Raw genomic sequence first — 24,435 nt, 5'->3', positions numbered from 1 at the left:
ATATACATATACATACATATATACATATATATATATACATATATATAATATGTATCTGTGTCTGTACTCTTAATATTTTTCTATTTTTATGTCCATACCATACTAATTAATTACTGCCTTTTAATATATGTCCTGATATATGATGAAACCAATTCTTTCTTTTTTTACTTTCAAATATTATTGGCATGCATATGCATTCATTCTTCCAGATACAGTTTACTATTTGTCAGTTTCCAGAAAAGAAAGTGTGTCGGGATTCTAAATGAGATCCTAAATGCATATATTAATATGGGAAGCATTAAAATCTTTGTACTGCTGAGTTTCCATCAAGGAAAATGGCGTGTATCTTCATTAATTCAGATCTCGTTAAAATTTTATAGTTTTCCTTGTGTATTTCTTATTAAATCTATTTCTAGGTATTTTATGCCGTGTGTGGCTATTGTGAATGTATTGTCTCGTGGTAACACAAAATAGATAAACTTCAAAGAACTGTCTGAAAATATAATTGAAACTCATTCCTGTTCAGTAATTACCTAGAGCCTCGCTGAGAGAGACATTATACACAAATGTTTCAAAGATGAAAAAAAGGGGAGAGGGGGGTAACCCTTGGCCTGTACCAGGCTGGAAAATGTAATGTCTACCTGGACCGTGGCACAGGGACTCTGAATGGAATCCATTTTGATGTTAGGCCATCGCCTACGAAAACCCTTTTCAGAACTTACTAGGAGGTTGTTTTTCAAAGATGTTATTTTCTATATTACATTTGTCATCTGTATGAAACTCCCAAAGAGGAAATTCCCTGGTCTTTGTTCCTCCTGAGAAACCGCTTTGTGCTTTTAGCGAGCGGACCCTATTATAAATCATGTAACTGATAGCATTTCCCTCTGCATTGTCTGCTGGAGAGCTTAGCGTCAAATTTTCACCCACTGCTAACAAATGCATGGGATTTTCATGGATGCGTTTGAATTCTAAGCTTATTCCTGGCCCTGGTGAACTTTCTTTCCGACACTTAGGCCTGTTTTTCATTTATTTTTACCTTGTTACATCTTATATATCTCTGTAATCCACTTTAAATGCGTTCTGGATCAAAACAGACTTGAAACTGCTTAGACGGGTTTGCATCCTATAATCTATGCTCCAGTTCATGAAATGGCATGATAAATGTAATTGCCCCACCATTTGATATAAAGAGCTTTATTTTGAAATAAGGAAATACAAATTCTTTGAAGTTACACATCGGTTCATACAGAATCATCGCAGCCTTCACTTCTAAAATCAAGCTGACTTTTAAAAACCTTCGAGTAAAACGGTTACAATAAACGTGAGACTCAAAGCCAGACTAAGATATATATATTTGATGAGAGTCATCCCATTACTAGTTTTTATTCATCATTGGAAATGTGTGTCTGTTCCCCATTTTGTTCTGAATACCGAAAACACAATTTCTGACAAAGATTGACTCGATTTCTACATTTAAAAGTTTCTAAAGAAAGAATTTTTAAGCTAAATACATTTAAAACACTCTTTTCGTGACCCAGCATTAAAACGTGTAAAAGGAAATCAGTATTGTTTTGAACTGGAGGTATAGTTTCAAGTAATCCAAGACAGGACAGAAGACAAACAGTTCACGGCAACAGGTTTGAGAAAGATTTTTGGGTCAGTGAAGGATATTAAATGGGGTTATTAACAGAAATACACTTTAAAAAATATGAACACAAATTTTTAGAAAGGAATTTGTAGTACTAAAATCAATCTAGAAATTTTCGAACTATCAATAATCCTACTGTACAAAAGTGAGACCAGGTGACCGAAGACATTGAATACCATTGAGTGTATTTAGCCAAGTGCTCCTGAAGCATTCTGGGCATGAAGAATGACAGTCATGAGGCCACGGTATTGTCCCGGGAACAGCAGCTGGGTGGTTTTACACATGATTCCCAAAGGGCACAGAGGCTCCTTAGGAAACAGTGGAGAGGATTAATTTTGACAATAATAAACTTTACATGAGGGCCAGGGAGCATAAAATGATCCAATCAGACTGAACTCTTGCCAAGAGACTGAAATCAGAAACACAACCAAGTTCAATCCCAGTGTCCTCATTTCTACGCAGACAGGAAGAACATTTCTCGTACTTTTATTTAAAGAAATAAAACCAATGGGTGAACTTCAGAGAAAGCGTATCTAATGAACTTCTCCCGTGAACCCCTGTTTGGTCATTTGATCGTTTAGAGGTATCTGTAAAGATCTGCCTCTCTACTCCTTAACTTCATCAGCCCGCCTGGATGGAACATGAGGTCAACTATGTAGACCTCAGGAGGAGGGAGAGCCCCGATCAGTCCCTTACGAGATTCATTCATCAACTGAACTTCATTCCAAGCTCTGCCATACTCCCCACGAACCAGAGAGCAGCCGATGCCAATTTTATCAGCCAGAGCCTGTGGGAGAAAACACAAGAGCGACCAAAAGTGAGGAGGGAGAGGAGGGGAGAAAAAAAATCCTGAGCTCTAAGACCCATCTTGTTGAAGGTGAAATCTACAACTCTTGCAAAGAAGTGCTTAGAAAGGAGGCTGGAAGAAAAAAAAAAACAAAAAACACGTGGAATATTGTGATAGGAGCCAATAAAATGTGACAAGTTCCCTTCTTCCTCGAGATCCTGTAGCCTCAAAAATCTCTGTGTAGGTCCTGCTGGGAAGTGACATTTTTCAGGCAGTTACACGGCATTGTATCAGCACAAGATTGATAACGTCATTGGAGAAAAGCTATTCCGCGGGTTTTCAACACTAGTGCATCTATCAATCTTTCCATGCTTCTAGGCTGCTCTGGGGGTGTGATATGCAGTGGGACTGAATGGAGGGATCAAATTGGTGGGAACCTATTTCTTGCCGATTTGTTCTGTGTGATGGAAATCGTGCCGTGAGCAGGAGGAGCTGGTTGGCCGGGGACGGTCCTGCTCTGCTGGGGCTGCCTGCTGCCACTTCCTGAGTTGTGTAATGTTCCTTGGAAGTGGTCTCTTCAGTTCGTCCCGGTTCTGAGGTTATTTACAAAGTACCTTCAAAATAATCTGGAAACTGGGGCGCCCGGGTGACTCAGTCGGTGAAGCATCCGATTCTTGACCAGGTCACGATCTCACCGTAAGGTGGGTACGAGCCCCACGTTGGACCCTGTGCTGACAGCTCAGGGCCTGGAGCCTGTTTCAGATTCTGTGTCTCCCTCTCTCTCTGCTCCTCCCCTGCTCACACTCTCCATCTCTCTCTCTGTCTCTCTCAAATTAATAAGCAAACGTTAAAAAATAATAATCTGAAACTTCTTTGCCACATCATGATGGATTGAGAGAGCTGGCTCAGACTTGCCTGGGTTTGAATTTTGGCTCAGCCGCTCCCTGGCTGCTGTCACCACAAACAAAGGGCTCAGCCTCTCTGTGCCTCCGTTTCTTCGCCTGGGAAATGAGGATAACGGTAGAGCCTCCTGCTTAGCAGGTTATAAGGATGAAGTGGATTAAAACGTGTCAAGCACTTAGGGCTGTGAGCACTTAGGGCACTTAGGGCTGTGTGCGCTTAGGGCACAGAGCAGGTGCTCAATAAATGCTCCTAGCCAGAGGAGGCAGGAATCGCGTTGTTTTAATCACCTGGTTATATATTCATGTGGCTTACTGATTACGTACTGTGTCGTGATGGCACCAGGCAGTCTTGGGTGGACCAAGACGATTAAGACATGGTCGTCATTCTTCGGGCCTTACCTCCTATCTAGGCTGAGCCTGCCTGGGAAACCGTCAACTCTCACGTGACAGTATCCAAATGTATGGCACTCTGTGGTATTGTCATTTATGATACGAAATACACGTTTGGTCTTTGCCCGTTTCCGCACAGAACTCCTAAACCCTTGGGATTTCCTAAGTGATGAGCACCATAAAAGTGTCTTTTCTTAATGAGGTGGCTTTTGGACCATCCCCAAGGGTGGGGCTGGTTTGGCAGGCGAACCAATCTCGAGACTGGAGGGTTAGAACTTTCAGCTCCACCTCCTGACCTCTGGGGAGGGGAGGGGGTTGCAGGTTGAATCAGCCCCCGGTGGCCAATGACTTCATCAATCATGACTATGTAATGAAGCCTCTATAAAAATCCAAAAGGAGAGGTTCTGGAGAAGTGCCAGGTTGGTGACCACATGGAGATTGGGGAGAGTGGTGTGCTTGGAGGGGACACGGAGGCTCCAAGCCCTCTCCCCATACCATTCTTTTTTTTTTTTAATGTTTATTTATTTTTGACAGAGAGAGAGAGAGAGAGACAGAGCATGAGTGGGGGAGGGGTAGAGAGAGAGGGAGACACAGAATCCGAAGCAGGCTCCAGGCTCCGAGCTGTCAGCACAGAGCCCGACACGGGGCTCGACTCACGGACCGTGAGATCATGACCTGAGCGGAAGTCGGATGCTTAACCGACCAAGCCACCCAGGTGCCCCTATATAAGTATTTTTTTTTTAATTTTTTTTTCAACGTTTTTTTTTTTTTATTTATTTTTGAGACAGAGAGAGACAGAGCATGAACGGGGGAGGGGCAGAGAGAGAGGGAGACACAGAATTGGAAACAGGCTCCAGGCTCTGAGCCATCAGCCCAGAGCCTGATGCGGGGCTCGAACTCACGGACCGCGAGATCGTGACCTGGCTGAAGTCGGACGCTTAACCGACTGCGCCACCCAGGCGCCCCTATATAAGTATTTTTTAAATCATGCTCTCCCCTTAACAACTTTCAGCGGCCACTCAGATTTTAGATCAAGTGCAAAGTCACAAGGAGCTTTATACTCTGGCCCTTTAGCTGCATCTGACCCGTCCTCTTTCCTTTTTCCAGACAAACTATGCTACATTCCTCAAGTCGACCATGGACTCTCCTTCCTGTCATCTTGTATAAAGTGTTTGCTTTGTTTAGAATGTTCTTGTCTTCCTTCTTTACCCGATGAAATCCTATGTATTCTCTAATACTCAGGCTACACATCACTTCCTCCCCCGAAACTTTCCCTGACATCACCTGAGAACCCACAAGTCTAGCCCTTGTGTGTATGCAGGGGTTATCGCTTTAGGAGATCCATATTCCCAGACCTTAGAAGAGCCCTTGACCTGTATGTAGTAGGTGTATGATAAATATTGAATGAATATGCTTCCGGTAGTCTGACAAATATAAACGTGTGTGTGCGTGTGTGTGTGTGTGTGTGTGTGTGTGTGTACACACACACACAAATAAGTAGCTCTAGGTGGCAGGATTAATATCAGCCAGTTAAATGTTAGCAAGTGGCTCACACTATTATGAGAAAGACAAACATCTTTACCTAAAGGCAAATGAGGCAAAATATCTCAAGTACCTTGAAAAGCAACGCTCGATGATAGAAGATTCCTTTTTTGATCTGTCCAATTGGCACAACATTGGATTTAAGTTGAAATTTTAGTTCACTGATATGGAGCTCCCAGCTGAAATTATGGAGTTTCTCCTTTGACATTTTACCACCCATTTTTTCTGCCACGTACCTGTGTCAATGACATTGAGATCAAATCGATCGAGTTTCATATCCCATTTTAGATGCTTTGGGTGTAACTCTACGTACAGTTGTATGTGTAAAACCTCCATTTCCTCTGGCTTTCTTATTTGCTTTACTTTTTAAACTTACTATAAGTGGGTTAACATTAGGCTCACTGTATTCAAACTATCATATAGAGACTGAAACTCTCCCCATTTCATTCAACACAAAGGAAGAAATGGATGCTAATCTTCGCAGTATTTATAACAAGAAACAAATCATATCACACAAAGTTCCTATCAACACAGTTTTAAAGCTTTACCTTGCCCCTGACAAAATACTCACAAATGCTTCAATCTGAAATCCAAGGCCTCGTGCTAACATACACGGTCCTTCTTTTAACGAATTTGAACTTAGAGATAACGTGCACACATTGGAAATTTGTCCTTTGGATTCCCAAATATTTTCAAGTTTTCTAACTTTTCCCTGTTAAATTTTATGATTTTGGGGGGCGCCTGGGTGGCTCAGTCGGTCAAGCGTCTGACTCTTAGTTTTCTGCTCAGGTCACGGTCCCACAGTTCATGGGTTTGAGCCCTGCATTGGGCTCTGAGCACTGACAGCGCAGAGCCTGCTTGGGATTCTGTCTCTCTCTCCCTCCCTCTCTCTACCCCTGCCCTGGTGGGGCTCTCTCTCTCTCTCTCCAAATAAAAACATAACCTTAAAAATATAGATATATTTGATTAAATTTTTTTTTGATTTAGAGAAAGATGGCGTTTAGGTAACACTAAAGTGAGAGGAAGAGAGGAAGAAGGCAGAAGGCAAAATAAGTTGGGTGAGGAGTTGGAATGGATGTGCCCGGGGGTTTCTCCTCATTGGAGGCTCTCCCTGAAGAGGTCAGTAAACACGTCTACAAAAATCCTCTGTCAACTAAGGCTATACCGCATCTTGGAGTAGAGGCAGAGTTGCACATTTTAAGAAAAACTTTGGTCTTGCTGTACAGAGAACCAAGCGAGGAAGAACAACGGCCGAAAACAGGAGGAAAGGTGGGGGAGAAAGCTGTCGCACGACCCAGCCAGGCAGACCGTGATCAATGCTGGGGACCAACAGCTCGGGGGCAAATCTCAGCATCCCCGTCTTGGTGTGGGCTCAGGTTTAAAAAAAAAAACAACAACAACAACGAAAACCCCACAATTATTTGGGAATGATGAAAAGTATTCCCGATAGGAACAAAGCACGAGGACGTTTGGCAAATGCTGAGATGAGCTAGATCAGAGTTCTGCTTGAGTCATCGCTTCTCAAGGACACCCGAAAAAACGCCAGCAGCCAAAAATGTTCTCTTCCGGTTCTGGCTGACGAGAAGTCAATGATCTGGCGGCTGTTGTTTCTTGCGGTTGTCACATCCAGGTTTGATGAGTGCAGTGCACTTCAACTTGGAGAGGGTACAAGCTCCCGCGGAGGCCCCAGCTGTTGCAGGATCCACCTGCTCACCTAACTCACCCGCTCCTTCTTGGTGCCAGTGGCGAAGGCCACCCTCCACTTGAAGTGATTCCTAACCCCTCACAGCTACCACGTCAAGTTCTCAGGTTTCTCTTAGCGGACTCACACTAAATGCTCCAATTCAGAAGGCAGGATTGGGGGCGCCTGGGTGGCTCAGCCGATTGGGCGTCCGACTTCGGCGCAGGTCACGATCTCACAGTCCATGGGTTCGAGCCCAGCGCCAGGCTCCGTGCTGACAGCTCGGAGCCTGGAGCCTGCCTCGGATTCTGTGTCTCCCTTGATCTCTGCCCCCTCCCCGCTCCTGCTGTGTGTCTCTCTTTCTCTCAAAAATAAATGAACATTAAAAAAAAATTTTTTTAAGGAAAAGAAGGCAGCCTCACTGCCGTCTGCAGGGTGTTGAGCCTGCCCAAATAGCCATCCCTCAGAACACTCACACCCCCACGTTAGAGCAACGTGCAGTGCAAAATATCAGACATAGGACATAAAAATCAGTGATGGTTGTTTGTATTAGAACATAATTTTTGAGTCTACAAATAATTCACAATACGATTCCTTTAAATTGTGAGCACCCCATCTACCTACGGAGTCATTTAATTTTCACACTTGATTCATTCCTTAGGATCACATTGAAGGATGGCTTTAGTGGTTTCGCTGGAGAAAATGACAAAAGCAAAAGCATTTTTCTTGAAGCAATTTCCAGCGCCTAGCTCTGATTCTTGGTGGAAATAGGACGTAAAATAGAAATGGAGCGTTTTTTCAATTGATTGTGTTTCTGCTTCAGAGTCAGCGGTGGGGTGCAGTTATTATGACGGAGTCGCCTGAAAACTGGCTACAAAATGCAAACCGCTAACATCAGAAACTTTTTCTCCGAAACTGAAAATGTGCATGCATAGACAGAGACAACTGACTTACCTTGCAAGGACCTCAATCTGTTCCTTAATATTGGTTATGGGAAATATTGATTTGGTCACTTCATACACGTAAACACGGAAGTCAGGATCGAAGGGAGGATACCACTCTTTCTCGGGGCTTCCTTCTCCCATCAATTTTGGTAATGTCGAAACCTCTTCTTCCTCCTTCACTTTTTCCTCCTCTTTTTTCCCTCGGCCTTTCCTTTGAGAGTACACGGCAGCAATCAACGTCACAAAATGAACCACACCAACTGTGCTCTGAGTAATCTAAAGAACCCCACAGAAATAGATTATTTTAAACCTCAATGACCATATCATATGCCGTTTTCAAATTTTCGATGACAGGGATGGAGTTTTATAGCCTCTACATTATGCAGGAGAAATTAACTTTCAAGGTAACACTGCCTGATTGGTACATACGAAAATCGTACGTTGGTCTTCCGTATAATTGCTTAGCAAGATGTCTGGTGCACAGTAGGTATGCAAGAAGCATTTATTGAATTGGGAGAAAATAGGTTGCTTCCTCAGGGAGTCGAAGCCAGTCTTACATCGTCTCTTGCTTCAGTTGGGGCCTTCAGCAAGACGAGTTTGGATCACCATTTTTAAGAAAAATTCCCCAGGGGCACCTGGGTGGCCCAGTCCCTTAAGCGTCCGACTTCGGCTCAGGTCATGATCTCACGGTTTGTGAGTTCGAGTCCTGCGTAGGATTCTGTGCTGACAGCTCAGAGCCTAGAGCCTGCTTTGGATTCTATGTCTCCCTCTCTCTCTCCACCCCTCCCCTGTTCACACTCCCGTGTGTGTGTCTCTCTCTCAAAAGTAAATAAACTTTAAAAAAAATTTTTTTTAAATTACCCAAAACATGGAAAAAAGCAAACCAAAATACGGATAGCACAGAATTTCCATGTCATGCAGGGGTGAAGACTTACCTGAAGTTTATCTAAAGAAATGTACTTAGTTCTGCACTTACGAAAACTGAAATGTACTTAATAAACAGTAAAGATACTGCTTAATTAAAATCTACTCTTAATTAATAGTTTCAACCCGAGAGAATTTGCTAGTTAACGTGTGTAGCAGAGATGCAAATGATTCCTGTCAGTGGATAAGGCATTGCCAGCGGTCACAGTTTATTGTCCTGGAGGCTGTTAACCAGTTTTTGAAACGTAATTCTTTGTGTTCCTTCACTGGGGAATGTCTTTACCTCCCCCTCTTCATTGTTAAAGGATAGTTTCGCCCGAGAGAGATCACGTGGTTGATGCCTTTGGCAGTTGAGACACTTTGTGCCACTTCCTTGTGGCCTCCGAGAAATGCACCGTCATTCAAATTGGAATTTCCCGATATGAATTCAGATCCCATGATTCAGGTGCACTTCCTCGGGTGGAGCTACCTCACGAGAAAATTGCAGCCCATGTTATGCTAGCAGAACTGGAGGGGGGGACGAGGAAACCTCCATGTGAACTTCTATAAGCCTTTGCTTACGTCTATTTTTTTCCTGCTGTTTCTGCATTGTATCTTTTACTAAAATAAACCTTAGCCATAATTATATTATTTTATATTATATTATATATTATATTATATTATATTATATTATATTATATATATTATATATAACATATTATATATAACATGTTATATAGAACATATTATATATAACATATTATATATAACATATATATAACATATATATAGACAATATATTACATATTATATATTACATATTATGTATTACATATCACATCGCATATCACATATCATATATCATATATTATATATAGACACACGCAGACACACACCCATCCCCTAGCTAAGAAAATGGGGCCCGGCCTAAATTGTGTCTTTGCAACTATTTTGCATTTTGTTCCACTAGCAGTAAATTAGAAGCAGGAATTATCTTTAAATATTTCTCGAAATATTTAAAGAATGAAGGGGGGGGGGCGGTCAACCAAAGGCCATGTGAGTTTTCTCTTTAATTCATTTGGAGGAAGAAATACAAAAAATAATCTTATTAATTGCTTTTGGAGCATTACACAAAACTCTATAATCACCACAAATACCCAACGTTTTGTATTTTTTAATTCAATATTCTATTTACTGCAGCTAAGTAGAGTCTAAAATGTACTCCCCATATATTATGATAAAATTTCTAAGCAAAAATTAATATTTCCAGCTCTATCATCTGAATACCTTTCTTGGGGTGCCTGGGTGGTTCAATTGGTTAAGCGTTGGACTTTGGCTCAGGCCATGATCTCATGGTTTGTGGCTTTGAGCCCCACGTCCGGCTCTGTGCTGAGAGCTCAGAGCCTGGAGTCCGCTGCAGATTCTGTGTCTCCCTCTCTCTCTCTCTCTCTCTCTCTCTCTCTCTTTGCCCTTCTCACGCTTGCACTATCTCTCTCTCAAAAACAAATAACACAAAAATTTTTGAACACATTTCTTTTTTTGCAAGACAAATAAATAGAACATCTTCACATACATAGTAAGATTTTAGTAAATTGGGAGCCACCACGAGAAAGGTCAATTAGAATGGCGAAAAGCATATTTAGATTTACCTGCTCCTAAAGTTACAGGGTAGCTTTATAAGATTGGACAGCTTGACTCAGAGCACCTATAACACAAAGCAGGTGTATTTCTGAGTGTGCTGAGGTACGAGAGGAGAATCATTTGGTACATAGCAGACGAGAGCCAGCACGCAGGACTTAGCACATCATGGAGGGCAATCCTATTGAGTGATTAAAAAGGGATAATTTACAGGAGCCTCTGAACTGTAGTTTCTGCTGCTACAAACAGAAGTACTTCATTTGGACCTCTTTCCCATGAAGCCTACCTGGGTATGTCAATAAGGGCTTCAATACTTAAATGGATTTTATTTCTTCTTCTTCTTTTTTTTTTTTTTTAACATTTATTTATTTTTGAGAGACAGAGCGCAAGCAGGGGAGGGGCAGAGAGAGAGAGAGGGAGACACAGAGTGTGAAGCAGGCTCCGGGCTCTGCACTGACAGCAGTGAGCCTGATGTGGGGCTCAAACCTACGAACCGTAAGATCATGAACCATGAGATCATGCCCTGAGCTGAAGTCGGACGCTTAACCGACTGAGCCACCCAGGCACCCCAAATGAATTCCATCTCTAAATCACTATGGAGACAAGTGCTAAGAAATTACAAAATTAACTCTCGTAAAATTAACCCTCAGAAAGAACACCGGTTTGCGATTAAGGATAGCGGAACTTTTACCTTTCTTACCAAGACTTTAGCAAAACTACCTCAGAAAACAGAGAGTTACTGTGGGAATCCAAAACAATAAGGATATTTTCTATGTTCATCGGTGGATGAGAAGGCAGGTAGCTAAACAGAAAGAGACATTTGTCTGGCTCCAAACTGTGTACTGACATTTTCAAAGTTTAATCACTTGCTCCTTTTTGATTCCATCAACTATTTGGACATAGGAGTTATAAGGCAAGGCTGCTGGGAGAAATGGAAGTCATGAAGCTGGTCCACGTGGGGTTTCAATTTAGGCAGGAAGATTTTGGTCTATGAAAAATTATCACAATACCAGGGAGTATTCGATAAATTCCACATGAGTGGTAAAAATAAGAAATTCGAGATGTTCCAGAAATCTATCCCAGTTGGGTGTCCTGTTCCCCCCAGTCTATTCCAAAAAGATGAGGAGAGAGTATTGTATAAAGTGGAAACACAATGTATTCCGGGTTTAGAAGGATGTATGTGTGCATACGTGTGTGTGTGTGCGTGTGTGTGGTTTATTTTCTTATTTGTCAGTGTCCCCAGTAGGATGTAAGTTCTATGAAAACAAAGGTTTATGTTCACTGCTGTATCTCTAACGTGGGAACAACTCCTGATACCTAATACGATAACTATTTCCTGAACGAATGAAAAAATTCAAGAAAAGAAGGTGAGAAGGTATTTAAACGTGATTAAGATGTTAAATGTGATTAAGAAACAATATCTATTTCTGAAAGACTTTTGCAGTTAGTCAAGATTTGGGAGGAAGGGGGAAAAAACGGCTAAGCGAAGGTTAAAAAAAAAAGCGGTCGAGGGAAATTCTTCAAAAAATAACAATGTTTTAGGAAGTCGTTATGATGAGGATCAAGATTGAGCGGCAGAAATGTTTAAGTATATGTTGTAAATTTCTAAAAGACTCCAGAGATGAACAGACTGGAAGGAAACAAAATAGAGACAGGAAAGCAATAAACTTTTAAGTGTGTATAATAAACTCATGCGCAATCAACTTAAATATTTATGAAATCTGGTCTGAATACAAAAATATGCTACAGATAGAACTTCTGATACACTCACAAATAGGTATAGTGTTTATTGTGAGGGGAATGGTCTTTATAAAGAAAAGCTTTAGAGGGCATATTAGGTTGGTCGGATTCAGTGAAGGCTAGGAAAGTATCAAGATGGCGGCTGGATAAAGGTGAAACCAATCACGTCTCCTATGAGTGTTTTGCCGTGAAGGAGGGAACAGCTGAACGCTTCGCACAGAAGAACAATACAGTTGCTAGTCACCCAGTGAGAGACTGTCGCTTAAGGATTTTAATTTACATGGTACATGGTGATAATAATATTCATGAGAAGAAAGAGACAAATCTTACTTCCCCTGTCTGTATTGGGCCACCACACACATAACTGGTTTGCCTCTTTCCTGTCCCCTCTCTTCCTTTCAAGACTTTGGCCACTTTGTGGTTCTAGATGTCTCGTCATTTTCGGCAGTACCTCTCAGTAACTTTTTGTTAACATCACACATTCTCTACGACATTATCAGATGGGTAGAGTTCAAATGTGTTACTCTATCGTCAGGGGTCCAAAAGTTCTCATAGGAACAAGACAAGAAGGGCTTACCAAAAGATAGACAACAGGGCAACACGATTACGACCAATCTATCCCCCCAGTGGACCCAGGAATAAGGAGGGGAAAGGGACTGGACGTACATGGGTCACTTAAGTATGCCAGGCAATGGTTTAGGCACTCAACAAACACTGTTTCACTTACTCTTACAGCACCTCTGCGAGGAAGGAATCATCACTTCCATTTTAGAGATGAGAAAACCAAGGACCAGTGCTGACCGAATCCAAACGTGTGTTCTCCTGTATGCTAACAACCTGTCTGAATGTTAGGAGCACGTCAGGGCTTATCTCTCAGTGGAGAGTAAGAGGCAAGAGTATGCAGAGACAAGGAGAAGACCAGAAATGGTGTGAGAAGAAATAATGATCCTCACTTGTTTATACTTATTCTCCCCGGGGCATATTGCCAGGGAGTCAAACCGCTATTCCTTTCAACAACAAGCCTTCAATATTTGAAAGAATTTGTGAGTATTTAATCTATAAATTTTTTTTGGTTGTTATTTTTTATTTTTATTTTTTCAGGCGTTTGCCATGCCTACGCAATTGCTGTTCGGACTTCATCTGGAGGATGATAGGAAATCGTTGTTTTGGGCAGAGTAATATGATCAGCCTTTCACTTTGGGAAGTTAATTTGGGGGGGGGGTGGTCGCATGGAGGATGGGTTTCTGGAGGGCTAAATAAAATGCAGGAGGATCTTACAATAAGGGGGTTAGTGTGCTGAGATATAATACAAAGGCCTGAAGAGGGGAGGTAAAGGTGAAACTGAAGGGAAACAATGACTTAAGAGGCACTGAAGACATCGAGTGCATAGGGCTGAGGCTCATTCAGTGAAGGGGAGTAAGGAGAAGAAGGATTTTAAGATGATGCCAAAGCTTGAGCAATTGCATGGGAGGTAACATTCATCGGCATTGGGAACAGAGGAGGAGAAGGAGGTTTGGGAGTTGGGGGAACAATGAGTTTCGTTAGAAACTCACTGTTTCCAAGCCAGCAGGATAGAGAAGCCAGGACTCAGGAAAGGGGCACATAAATGTCAACGGTAGCTTTATTTAAAAAAAAAAAAATTTTTTTTTTAATTAATAAAAAAAAAGAACCAGACAGGCTGTAAGAAAAATAAGATAGTGCGAAAGAGCCAAGAACAGCAGAATCAGCAAAGATTTAAGCTGATGTGATATCAGAGATATCAGAGGGAAGATACACTTTGATGATGATAGGTACAGTATACGCATAACGGTCACTCATCAGACAAGTGCCTACCCTCCCCGATCAAGGGGGCAGAAAGCTGATTCTTCCCCAGGGCCGTGGCTGGGTAGACCAAAGGGAGACACCTGCCCCAAAGCCAGCCAATGCTTTGGCCACTGAAGAGAAGGTGGTCCCTCTTACAAATTTGCACCTGATAGTTGTTGGGCTTTAGAACGGAAAGTTTGCTTGGAACCGGAGCCAGGTCTGTCCCATGGCAAACGAAAGTCACATACGCTACAGTTATGGGTGAGGCAATAACCAAAAGAGGGTCCAGGATAACAAAGGGTCTGTAAATAAGATACCACGCACGTGGAGAGAGGGAGAGAGAGAAAGAGAGGGAGAAAGCCAGAGAGACCCTACAGTTATGGACTTCATCCCAGCTCCTGTCCTTTTGGGGATGGCTGCATTTCCTACATTGGACCCTGGAGATTCCTCTACGTCCCTTCAAGGGTTGAGTGGATTTGGGCTCCTTGTAACTGTTTCGCACAACAGTACTAGCATTTGTTGAGTGTTTACTTTGTGCCAGGCACTGCTCTATGGACTGTTCATGTGCCAATTTATTTAATCGTCACAACAGCCTAGGTTACGCCCGTTTCACCGATGAGGGGACTCGGGCAAAGAGAAGGTACCCAATTTGTTCAAGACACACGGCTTAGGCGGGTGGACCTTGTCAAAAATAACCCTTTCCTGTCAATTTCAGATTTCTGTTCTCCTGAAAAAACACGGAGGCCTATGTGTGCCAACCAAGCGCTAGGCTAAACACTGGGGATGAAAAGGGAAATACTCCAATCAGCCTATGGTCTTGTCCTCAAGGAGCTGCCTGTGCAGTAGAGGTGAGGCTGAGAAGCCTAAGGAGGAAAGGAAAGCCGGGAAGAAAAGGGAGGGGGGAAAAAGGGAGGGGAAGAGAGGGGAGGGCAAAAAGTATCAGGCCTAGAACGACAGGCGCAGATTAGAAGCAGAGATGAGAAGAATGAGCCACGGAGACTCACAGCAGAGAATGAAGTCCGAAACAGAAAATAAACAGCTCTGAGGTCTGAGGAAGAGAGCAAACCGCTGTCTGCACCTTGGGAGACCTTCGGGGGCCGTCCCCGTTTAGAAAGCGGATGCTGGACATGTGTGCTAGATGGCCTCCAATACCACAGTGGTTCTGAAGGGCTTAAGTCAACAATAATTAAAGGGTCACGGAGCGTGGCAAGAGGTCCACGTGGGTTTTTGAGGAATCCAGGAAAGTGCTCATTAGAGAAATAATATGTTTAAGAATACGTACACATACAGAAAGCATGTTTAAAACACGCCAGGCCTAAAAAGCATGAAACCACACTGTAATCGTTCCATCATGTAAACACTTGATCCAATGTCCCTCTCCCCCCTCTCGCTGCCTCCTGAAGGGTCAGAGGTTTCTCTGGGTGAGCTGGATGGGGAGGGGAGGTGGAGGCATAAGGCAGAGAGAGAGAGAGGAAGACAGAGAGAAAGAGAGAACCACACACCAGCGTGTGTGGCTCACCACCCACAAAGGCAGCCGTGGGGGAGGGCACAGGGTTCATTTTACATCGATCTCTACGCCGGGCTGGACTTGTAAATGAGTCACTTGGACGGCTGTTTCTGTGGTCGTTTTTGAATTAAAGTGCCTGTAGGACTGTATCGTGATCAAAGTGACCCGAGTTCTCACCCAGAGGCAGAAGAAGAAATTCCCTCCGGTTAAGTTTTAAAGAGGTTGCAAGAGACAAAAACGAAGGAAGTTACTTTTTAATTACAGCTCCCGAGTCTCGCTTCGCACAACGTGCCGATTCCAGAAGCAAAGCTTCCTATTTAAAAGCCACCGCTTCCATTCCCCAACTCTGCTGGGGACTCAAAGCCTGACATGATCACAATTAGGAAGAGAACGTAATCACACATCCCCTACCTTGATCCTCTTTCTTTTGTGGTGCCTTTGCTAAGAGCAGTATTTCGTCCAGAAGGAGGCTCGGATTTCTCTTCTGTGGGAGATCCAAATCCGGTACTAAAATGATAACTATTTTTTCTGATTGTATGAAAAAACTCATGATCGATTTCGGTCACATGAAAAATAAGAAAACATTACATGTGCAAGGCGTCTCATAAGTTAGAAGGCATTTGTCACTGCCGTGACATGCCGCGATCCCTTTCCCGTCAAGGCAGGGGTGAAGCGGGGCACGAGGCACTCTTCCATCTACAAATAGTAACACGAAGCCTGCCCACGGCCACTGTGTCCCGTGGTCCAGAGCTCAGTGTGTGTTCATGGCACACAGGACGTAAAGCCAGTGTCACTAGCTACTTTTCCAGAGAGGTTTTCCGTGGCAATTTGAAAAAGCAATTACGAGGGGCACCTGGGTGGCTCAGTCGGTTAGGCATCCGACTCTTGATTTCGGCTCAGGTCGTGAGCCTGGCTCACAGTTCGTGAGTTCGAGCCCTGCACCTGGCTCTGCGCTGACAGTGCAAGCCTGCTTGGGATTCTCTGTCTCCCTCTCTCGGCCCCTCCCCTGCTTGCTCTCTATCTCTCTCTCTCAAAATAAATAAACATTAAAAAAATTTTTTTAAGCAATGATGGAATTATATGACTATAAGGATGAAAAGAATTACGTTGCCAAGATCTAAAACCTAAATTTTTTTTTTTTTTTTTTTTTTTTCTCCCACGTTGAGGGGAGAATTGAGTCCAGACAAAATACCATTTTCTTACTTGGTCTTTTCTTTGCTTGCTCTTCTAAAGGAAGACGAAGAAGAAATGCTCCGACCATAACCAACATCTGATGATTTATCTTCCGTAGATGGAGGCGGAGAGCTAAAATTTTACATATTTGAAATTATACACAAGTTAAAATACTTGATTTGTCAATATTGGATCTGCCTAAAAAAGACAGGGGTTTTTTTTGTGTTTTGTTTTTTTTTTTTTTTGAAAATCATATTTGGAGCTGACTTTTAACAGTGACCTAATAAACGCATAAAGGTAACACAAAGAATATTGTAAAGGTTTTCATGAACTGGAACAGGAAATATTTTTATTAAATGTGTCCCATAAAATATGTAGATATATATAGGTATCCGTGACCATTTTTTAAAATTCTGAAGCCTGCATTTTTAGCTTTATTATTTACTTCTTATTTTATATTTTTTAAAAGCCCCAGGCAGCATTATAGTCCTGCATACAGTTCTGGAGCCCTGTAAACACAACTCGCTTCGGTTTGCTCCTGTCTATTTATACTTTCTTCAATTAACTTCATGTTACCGGGAAGGGAACAGGCACTGACTACAGAAATACATCTGGAATTGAGTGGTAACGGGGAGTCAAAGGAAAAACCACGTTGGTGGTGATTTCATGGTCTTTACTAGGTCAGGCTACAAATTTACGGGCCAGTGTTGATTTTCAGGGTGACGCTAAATACAGGGGACAAAAAGGTGCCATCCTGCGAATCTTTACATATTCACATGATGATGGACAAACAAAAACCATTATGCTTCCCTGCATCCTTCCACCCCCGAGAGACTCACACATCAGATGATTTACTGTTCACTAAAAGTACAGCACGTTGATCACTCGGTTCTTGTAAGCAGAGATCCTTCAAAGGCAAAAGTTTGGTGCCAGGATTTATCTGTAGATAATTTAAGAACTGATCACTCTGGGAGAATTTGTTGTCTGTCAGAGTAACTAATTACTAAAGAGATCACTAAAAATATTGGGAGGATATCTAAAAATAGGCTAGACAAAGTCCTATATTAGCAATTTCACCAGCCTGGTGAGGCGGGTTAGACCACACCATTTTCTGAGGTCTTTTTCCAATCATACTATAATTAGATCCCTCTCTCATCCAAGACACTTTTTAGGATCCTTTAAAGACCAGACAGATCATGGGGCGTCGTGGTGGTTCAGTTGGTTAAGTGTCCGACCTTGGCCCACATCATGATCTCATGGTTCGGGGGTTTGAGCCCCGCATCGAGCTCTGTGCTGATGGCTCAGAGCCTGGAGCCTGCTTCCAATTCTCTGTCTCCTTCTCTCTGCCTCTCCCCCACTCATGCTCTGTCTCTCTCTCTCTCTCTCTCTCTCTTCCTCTCAGAAAGCAAACAAAAACAGATATATATCAGACAGATCATGCCATTTTTCTGCCCAGAACTCTGTCTGCCAAGTTTTCCCACTTCATTCAAAGTAAAAGCCAAAATCCTTCCAATGGTCTACAAGACTTAACACGATCTGGTCTCTCTGTATCTCTCTGATTTAGTCCTCACTATCGTGCTCCTTGGTTCATTCAGCTCTATACTGACCTTGCTGTTTCTCAAATCTGCTAAGCATGTTTACATCTTATGGCTTCTGTACAAGCTGTTTCTTCTGCCTCGAAAGCTCTTCCCCGAGCCATCTCCATGGCTCAATCCCTCACCTTGTAGTTTTTGCTCAAGTATGACCCTCCCTGTGAGGCCTACCTGATCACGATTTCTAAAATTATGAACATCAACCCCAGCAACCCCCAGCACTATAGAGCCCCCTTATCTTGCCTCTGATCTATTTTTGCCCCCAATGCTCTGATCATTTTGATCGTGTGATATAATTTATTTATTTGTTATGTTTCCTATTTATTGACTCTTTCCTCTCACCGGTGCCACGGAAGTAGAGATATGTCTCTTTTATTCACTGACTATTCCAACCTACAATATTAGAAACTTAATATTTACTGAATGAATGAATCAGAGAATTCTCCTTTATTTTTAAAATAAATTTTTTTGAATATTTATTTTTCAGAGAGAGAGAGAGAGAGAGAGAGAGAGAGCATGAGCAGAGGAGGGACAGAGAGAGAGGGAGACACAGAATCTGAAACAGGCTCCAGGCTCCGAGCTGTCAGCACAGAGCCCGACGCGGGGCTCGAACTCGTGAACCGCGAGATCATGATCTGAGCCGAAGTCGGACGCTCAACCAACTGAGCCACCCAGGCACCCCAGGGAATTCTCCTTTATAAAAAATATTGTTTCATTAAATTTTTTTAAAACTCGTGAGCGAATACATTTTGTCACAGTTTTATCTGACCCATGGCAACATTTTCCTGGTAAGTGTTCTCTGTTGGTTTTTCTGCCCATTTCCTCATTTTTCTCAAAGCATCTTTGTACTAATAATGTGCTAGGGGAAGTCAGAAGGAGGATCAAGAGTCCAGTTTTAGGCTAGCCATTTTCATTATTCGAAATGCCTCTAGGGGCACCTGCCTGGTTCAGCCGGTAAAGCACGTGACTCTTTACCTCAGGAGCATGAGTTCGAGCCCCACATTGTAAAGATTACTTTAAAAATAGGGGTGCCTGGGTGGCTTAGTTGATTGAGTGCCCAGCTCTTGGTTTCAGCTCAGGTCATGATCCCATGGTTTGTGAGTTCAAGCCCCACATCGGGCTCTGTGAAGGCAGCGTGGAGCCTGCTTGGGATTCTCTCTCTCCTCTCTCTCTCTCTGCCCTTACCCCACTTGTGTTGTCTCTCAAAATAAATAAACTTAAAATAATTAAAAATTAAATAAAATAATAAAAATAAATAAAATAAAATAAAATAAAATAAAATAAAATAAAATAAAATAAAATACAACTGACTCTAGATTTCTGTTCAGGTCGTGATCTCATGGTTCGTGAGTTCAAACCCCGTATCAGGCTCTGCACTGATGGGATTCTGTCTCCCCTTCTCTCTGGCCCTCCCCTGTTTGCTCCCCTCCCTGCAAAATAAATAAACTTTGAAAAAAATTTAATAAAATAAAATAAAAAATTTTTTAATGTCTCTAGAACTGTTAGCAAGGCAGAGTGTTTCTTGCAAATACAGCTCGGCTATGTGATTCCTTCATGGCCCTGTCTCCTCTGCCTTTTTGAACCACACTGATCCAAGAAGGCTTCCGCTGCCTGCCTTGCTCATCCCAGGTGCTCGGGTCCTGCACCTGCCCGGCAAACACAGCGTTTGGCTTGTGCGCCCCTGAGCTCTCCCATCACCTGAGGCAGTATGGATTGCTGATGGTGCTTTCTGAGGCCTGCCACCGCTGGCTCCCTCGTCCCTCTCTGTGCTTATTTTTTCCCCTTTTCATTTTTCTCCTGCACCCCTTCTGCTTGATCTCGGGGAATTTCAGTAACTCCTACTTTTTTTTTTTTTTTTGTAATTTTAGAGAGAAAGAGAGAGAGTGCCAGCACACACACAGGTGCAAGAGGGGGGCGGGGGGGGGGAGAGAGAATCCAAGTAGCCTCCACACTCAGCACGGAGCCTGACGCGGGGCTCAATCCCATGACCCTGGGATCATGCCTGAGCTGAACACCAACCAAGAGGACAACGCTCAGCTGCCTGAGCCACCCGGCACCCCCTTATGGTTTTTTTTTTTTGAAGTCTGTGGATCATATCTGCTTCCTAGGTTTGCTTAATATGGGATTTGTAGATTTAAAAAAGTTCCCCTATTCTTCTCATTGCTGTTGGCCTCCAGAAGAAAGGAAGATGCTAACTTAAGCCACAATGCCAGAAAGTCCTCAAGATTCTAATTTTCAGCTTCCCATTTCTCTGGACGTCCACCCTGCATTACACTGTATATTGGTTTTAAAATCAGAATCAGAAATGCAGCTTAAATAAATTCTTCTATATTACATTTTAAAATCTGGTAATACACTTTGGTTAATTTCAATTAGATCATGACTAATAAAACAAGGGGTGCCTGAGAGGCTCAGTCGGTTAAGCCTCTGACTTCAGCCCAGGTCCTGATCTCAAGGTTTGTGTGTCCGAGCCCCTCGTCGGGCTCTGTGCCGACAGCTCGGAGCCTGGAGCCTGCTTCCGATTCTGTGCCTCCCTCTCTCTCTGCCCCTCCCCCACTCACGCTCTGTGTCTCTAACTCTCTCAAAAATGAATAAACGTTAAAAAAAATTTTTTTTAATTAAAGCAAAACACTTATACTTCTATTCTTATCGCTGAGCTGAGCCCTGGAAATAACAGAACCCCCACACAGAAAGTGCTCCTTCTTTTATATTTTCTCTGAAACTCGAGAGTAGCAGTAGCAAGCTGATTTCCACTACAGCTAATCAGATTCTAGGTAAAACTGTACATAAATGCAAAACCTTACAGCAGACAGAGTTAAGAGCAAAGCTCTGATTCCCAAGTTTCTGTCTATAAGAATATACATTCTGCTAGGTGGTTATAAAATTGCAACGTAATGGCATCGTGACTAAAGAAACGATCGCACATACTGAAATACAAATTAGTGCTGTCACTTACCCGACCGTAATCATAGAATCCATCACTAATTATGTCACTTGATGACAAGTAGCCAGTCAGGCTATATTTCAGAGACAGGTTGTTGTTGAGCAATTTGTTATAAGCTGCCTCACTGAATTTATTTTTTCGACTTACTGATAGATTAACTTCTTCAAGGATATCTAAAGCCCTGTCAATAAAAGAAAAGAGCATTATTTGCTCTAAACAAGCAATCCAACATTAAATTCCCATGTATATCCGTAGCTAAGACCCTGAGTGAAGAATTGAGATGGAAAGGTTAAAGACACCTCACCCTTTTTTTCTATTTATTTATGTTTTAATGTTTGTTTTTTGAGAGAGGGACAGAGCATGAGTGGGGGAGGGGCAGAGGGAGAGGGGGAGACACAGAATCCGCAACAGGCTCCAGGCTCCGAGCGGTCAGCACAGAGCCCGATGTGGGGCTCGAACACACAAACCTTGAGATCATGACCTGAGCTGAAGTCGGACGCTTAACTGACTGAGCCCCCCAGGCCGCCCCGACATCTCACCCTTTTAGATAAAGTAATGTTGACAGAATTATTAAGACCAATCAGTCCTTTCTGAGAATACATATGCCATGTAGTGCCTCATGTTCAAACAGTTGAAAAGGATACTCTGCAGGGGGAGAAAGGTCTTCATTTAAAGCAAAAGCAGTATCGGGCTCCAATTTCTCCAGCTAAGCAGGCAATATATACATACAAAAATAAAGATGGTTAGGGGGGCACCTGGCTGGCTCCGTCTGTCAAGTGGGTGACTCTTGATCTCAGGATCCTAAGTTTGACGCCCCGTACTGGATGTGGGGGTTACTTAAAAATAAAATGTTTTTTAGGGGTGGCTGGATGGCTCAGTCGGTTAAGCGTCCGACTTCAGCTCAGGTCATGATCTCACAGTCCGTGAGTTCGAGCCCCGCGCCAGGCTCTGGGCTGATGGCTCAGAGTCTGGAGCCTGTTTCCGATTCTGTGTCTCCCTCTCTCTGACCCTCCCCCATTCATGCTCTGTCTCTGTCTCAAAAATAAATAAACGTTAAAAAAATTTTTTTAAAAGATGTTTAAAAAAATAAAAATAAAATGTTTTCAAATAAATATTAAATATAAATATAAATGTAAATATAAATATAAATGTAAATATAAATATAAATACAAACAGAAATATAAATACAAATATAAATAAAGATGGTTAGAAATGGGGAAACCTGTCAGTGGAACCTTAAAAAGCCTGTTTGTCGGTTTGGTTAAACGCAGAATTCTGAGGCGGTCACAGCTCACGAATTTTATTTTGGCTTCCAAAGTGGAGAGACAGGGGCGCCTGGGCGGCTCAGTCCAGTAAGAAACGGACTCTTGGTTTGCTCTTAAGTCATGACCTCACGGGTTGGGAGTTCGAGCCCGGCGTCAGGCTCTGCACCGACGGCGAGGAGCCTGCTCGGGATCCTCTGTCTCCCCCTCTCTCAAAATAAATAAATAAACTTAAAAAGAAAAAGAAACTTAAAAAAAAAAAAAAAAAGTAGCCAGGCAGAGGTGTCGTTTCGCGATTGCAGAGTGGAAGAGAGGTGTTTATCAGGATGAAAAACGGACAGGGAGACAGTCGAGATGGTTTTGTCGCGGAGGGGGGGGCGGGGAGGGAGGTCTCCAGGGGTTGGGAGGAGCCCAGGTGATCCTGCTCCCACCAGGCGGTCCTTTCTGGGAGGAAGGCTCGCGGTGCCCAGCCCAGCTCCCCAGGGCCCTGCCTGCCCTTCTTTGGGCCTGAAGACTGTCCGCCTTCCTCCTCTGCTCTCCATCTGAGCCAGAAACTCGAGGCAGCCCCACTCACCCGAGCTTGCAAAGTTCGACAGCCGTGAGCTCGTCGTTGGCGCAGACCATCACGGCCCAGCTGGCGTGCCTTCTTACTTCATCATGCTTCGAGCGCAGGAGCTCGACCAGCGGCTCCAGGCCACCTGAATTCCTTAACTGAAAGTAGAAACTGCAAGTGTACGCGTTGGGAGGACACAATATAAACATTCGTGGGGGTTTTTGTTTGTTTCTGTAATCGCCTTGTTTGGTGGTGAAGAGATTTTAACTATGTACGAGCATTTTAGGATCTGTGCATAATTGGAATTTTTACATCCCGGGGTGAAAGATCTCCTGTAAAACCTTATAGACAGGAGCCCAGATTTCTGTGCAAGGTCAAGAGGAGGCCCCCAGGGAAATCATGGAGGGAGGGCGTCCTGATCTTTGGTGGGATGGAGACTGGGCGGACAGCCTATTATCTCGCCGCTGTACTTTCATTGACTCTGCTCCTCAACCTGAATGGTCACGTGGCCCTGGGGGAGGTAGGATGATGGTCCCCCAGAGGTGTCCTCTTCCCTGGAAGGGATTTTGCAGATGTGACAAGCTAACAATTTTGAGATGGGGAGACTGTCCCCGATCAACAGGTGGGCCCAATTTAATTACAAGGGTCTTTAGAGGATGGAGAGGAGGGTGCCTGGAGGCAAGAAAGGGGGTGTGGAGAAGCAGCGATTGGACAAATACCCTTTGAAGACGGAGGAAGGGGCCACAGCCCAGCGATGGAGGTGGATGGTAAAAGCTAGAAAGGGCCAGGAGACACATTTCCCCCCAGAGTCTCCCAAAGGAACACGCCCCTGCCAACACCTTGATTTTAACCCTTAAGACCCGGTTTTGGCTTCTGGCTTTGTAAACCGTAAGATGATAGGTTTATATTACTTTAAGCCACAACGTGGTGGTTACAGCGGCAAGAGGAAACTAACACGGTCCCTAAGGCTGGGCAGGGGGAACTGATACACTACGGGCCACCGTATACTACCACCAGACCATCAGTGTGGCCAGGGCAGTGTTGTAGCAATTCCCTAGAAAAAGAGCAATTTTTGTTATCACTGCACAGCGTCTTTTCGTCATTTCTCCAAAGAGTGAAAAAGAGACGAAGAAAAGAATAGAATGAAAATCGGGCAGAACTAATCACGGTATTAAAGGAAATTCAGGTACTGAAGGTAATTACTCATGTATAGAATTAGTCCAAGGAGGGGGGAAAAAAAAAAAAAAGATCCGACAGAGCTCTTATCTACTGCCTGAAATGCAATATTGCATTATCTGAGCCTAGAGGACCAAAGAAAAAGAATAGTCTATCAGTTTCTGTGTGCAGTATCTGAAGACGAGAGCCCTTGTGGGAGAAGAGCTACTTGATTCGGTCATTTTCGGTCAGTGTCCAGTGGTAGTTTCCT

The 24,435-nt window shown here is 43.2% G+C and overlaps 1 protein-coding gene across 29 annotated transcripts in view; it reads right to left on the bottom strand.

The window, feature by feature from the left end:
- Positions 1–2,118: 2,118 nt before the first annotated feature.
- ARMC3 (armadillo repeat containing 3) overlaps positions 2,119–24,435 on the bottom strand; it is a 97,906-nt gene continuing 75,589 nt past the window's right edge. For 10 of the 29 annotated variants that reach the window (XM_019834049.3, XM_019834050.3, XM_019834051.3 and 7 more), the window contains 8 exons: positions 23,031–23,167; positions 21,207–21,375; positions 17,498–17,598; positions 16,689–16,790; positions 15,897–16,013; positions 7,905–8,105; positions 5,343–5,505; positions 2,119–2,435 (listed from right to left, as the gene is read on the bottom strand). In XM_019834049.3, the coding sequence (XP_019689608.2) occupies positions 2,226–2,435; positions 5,343–5,505; positions 7,905–8,105; positions 15,897–16,013; positions 16,689–16,790; positions 17,498–17,598; positions 21,207–21,375; positions 23,031–23,167 (1,200 nt within the window). In that variant the 3' untranslated portion in view covers positions 2,119–2,225. Of the gene's footprint in view, positions 2,436–5,342; positions 5,506–7,480; positions 7,822–7,904; positions 8,171–10,446; positions 10,617–15,896; positions 16,031–16,688; positions 16,791–17,497; positions 17,599–21,206; positions 21,376–23,030; positions 23,168–24,435 lie in introns of those variants that run through there. The other 19 variants (XM_045060997.1, XM_045060998.1, XM_045060999.1 and 16 more) reach the window with 19 other exon arrangements.

This window comes from Felis catus, chromosome B4 (assembly GCF_018350175.1).
Source record: "Felis catus isolate Fca126 chromosome B4, F.catus_Fca126_mat1.0, whole genome shotgun sequence".
NCBI lineage: Eukaryota > Metazoa > Chordata > Mammalia > Carnivora > Felidae > Felis > Felis catus.
Note: the sequence above shows the minus strand (reverse complement) of the source record. Positions and strands in the feature narration are given on the sequence as shown.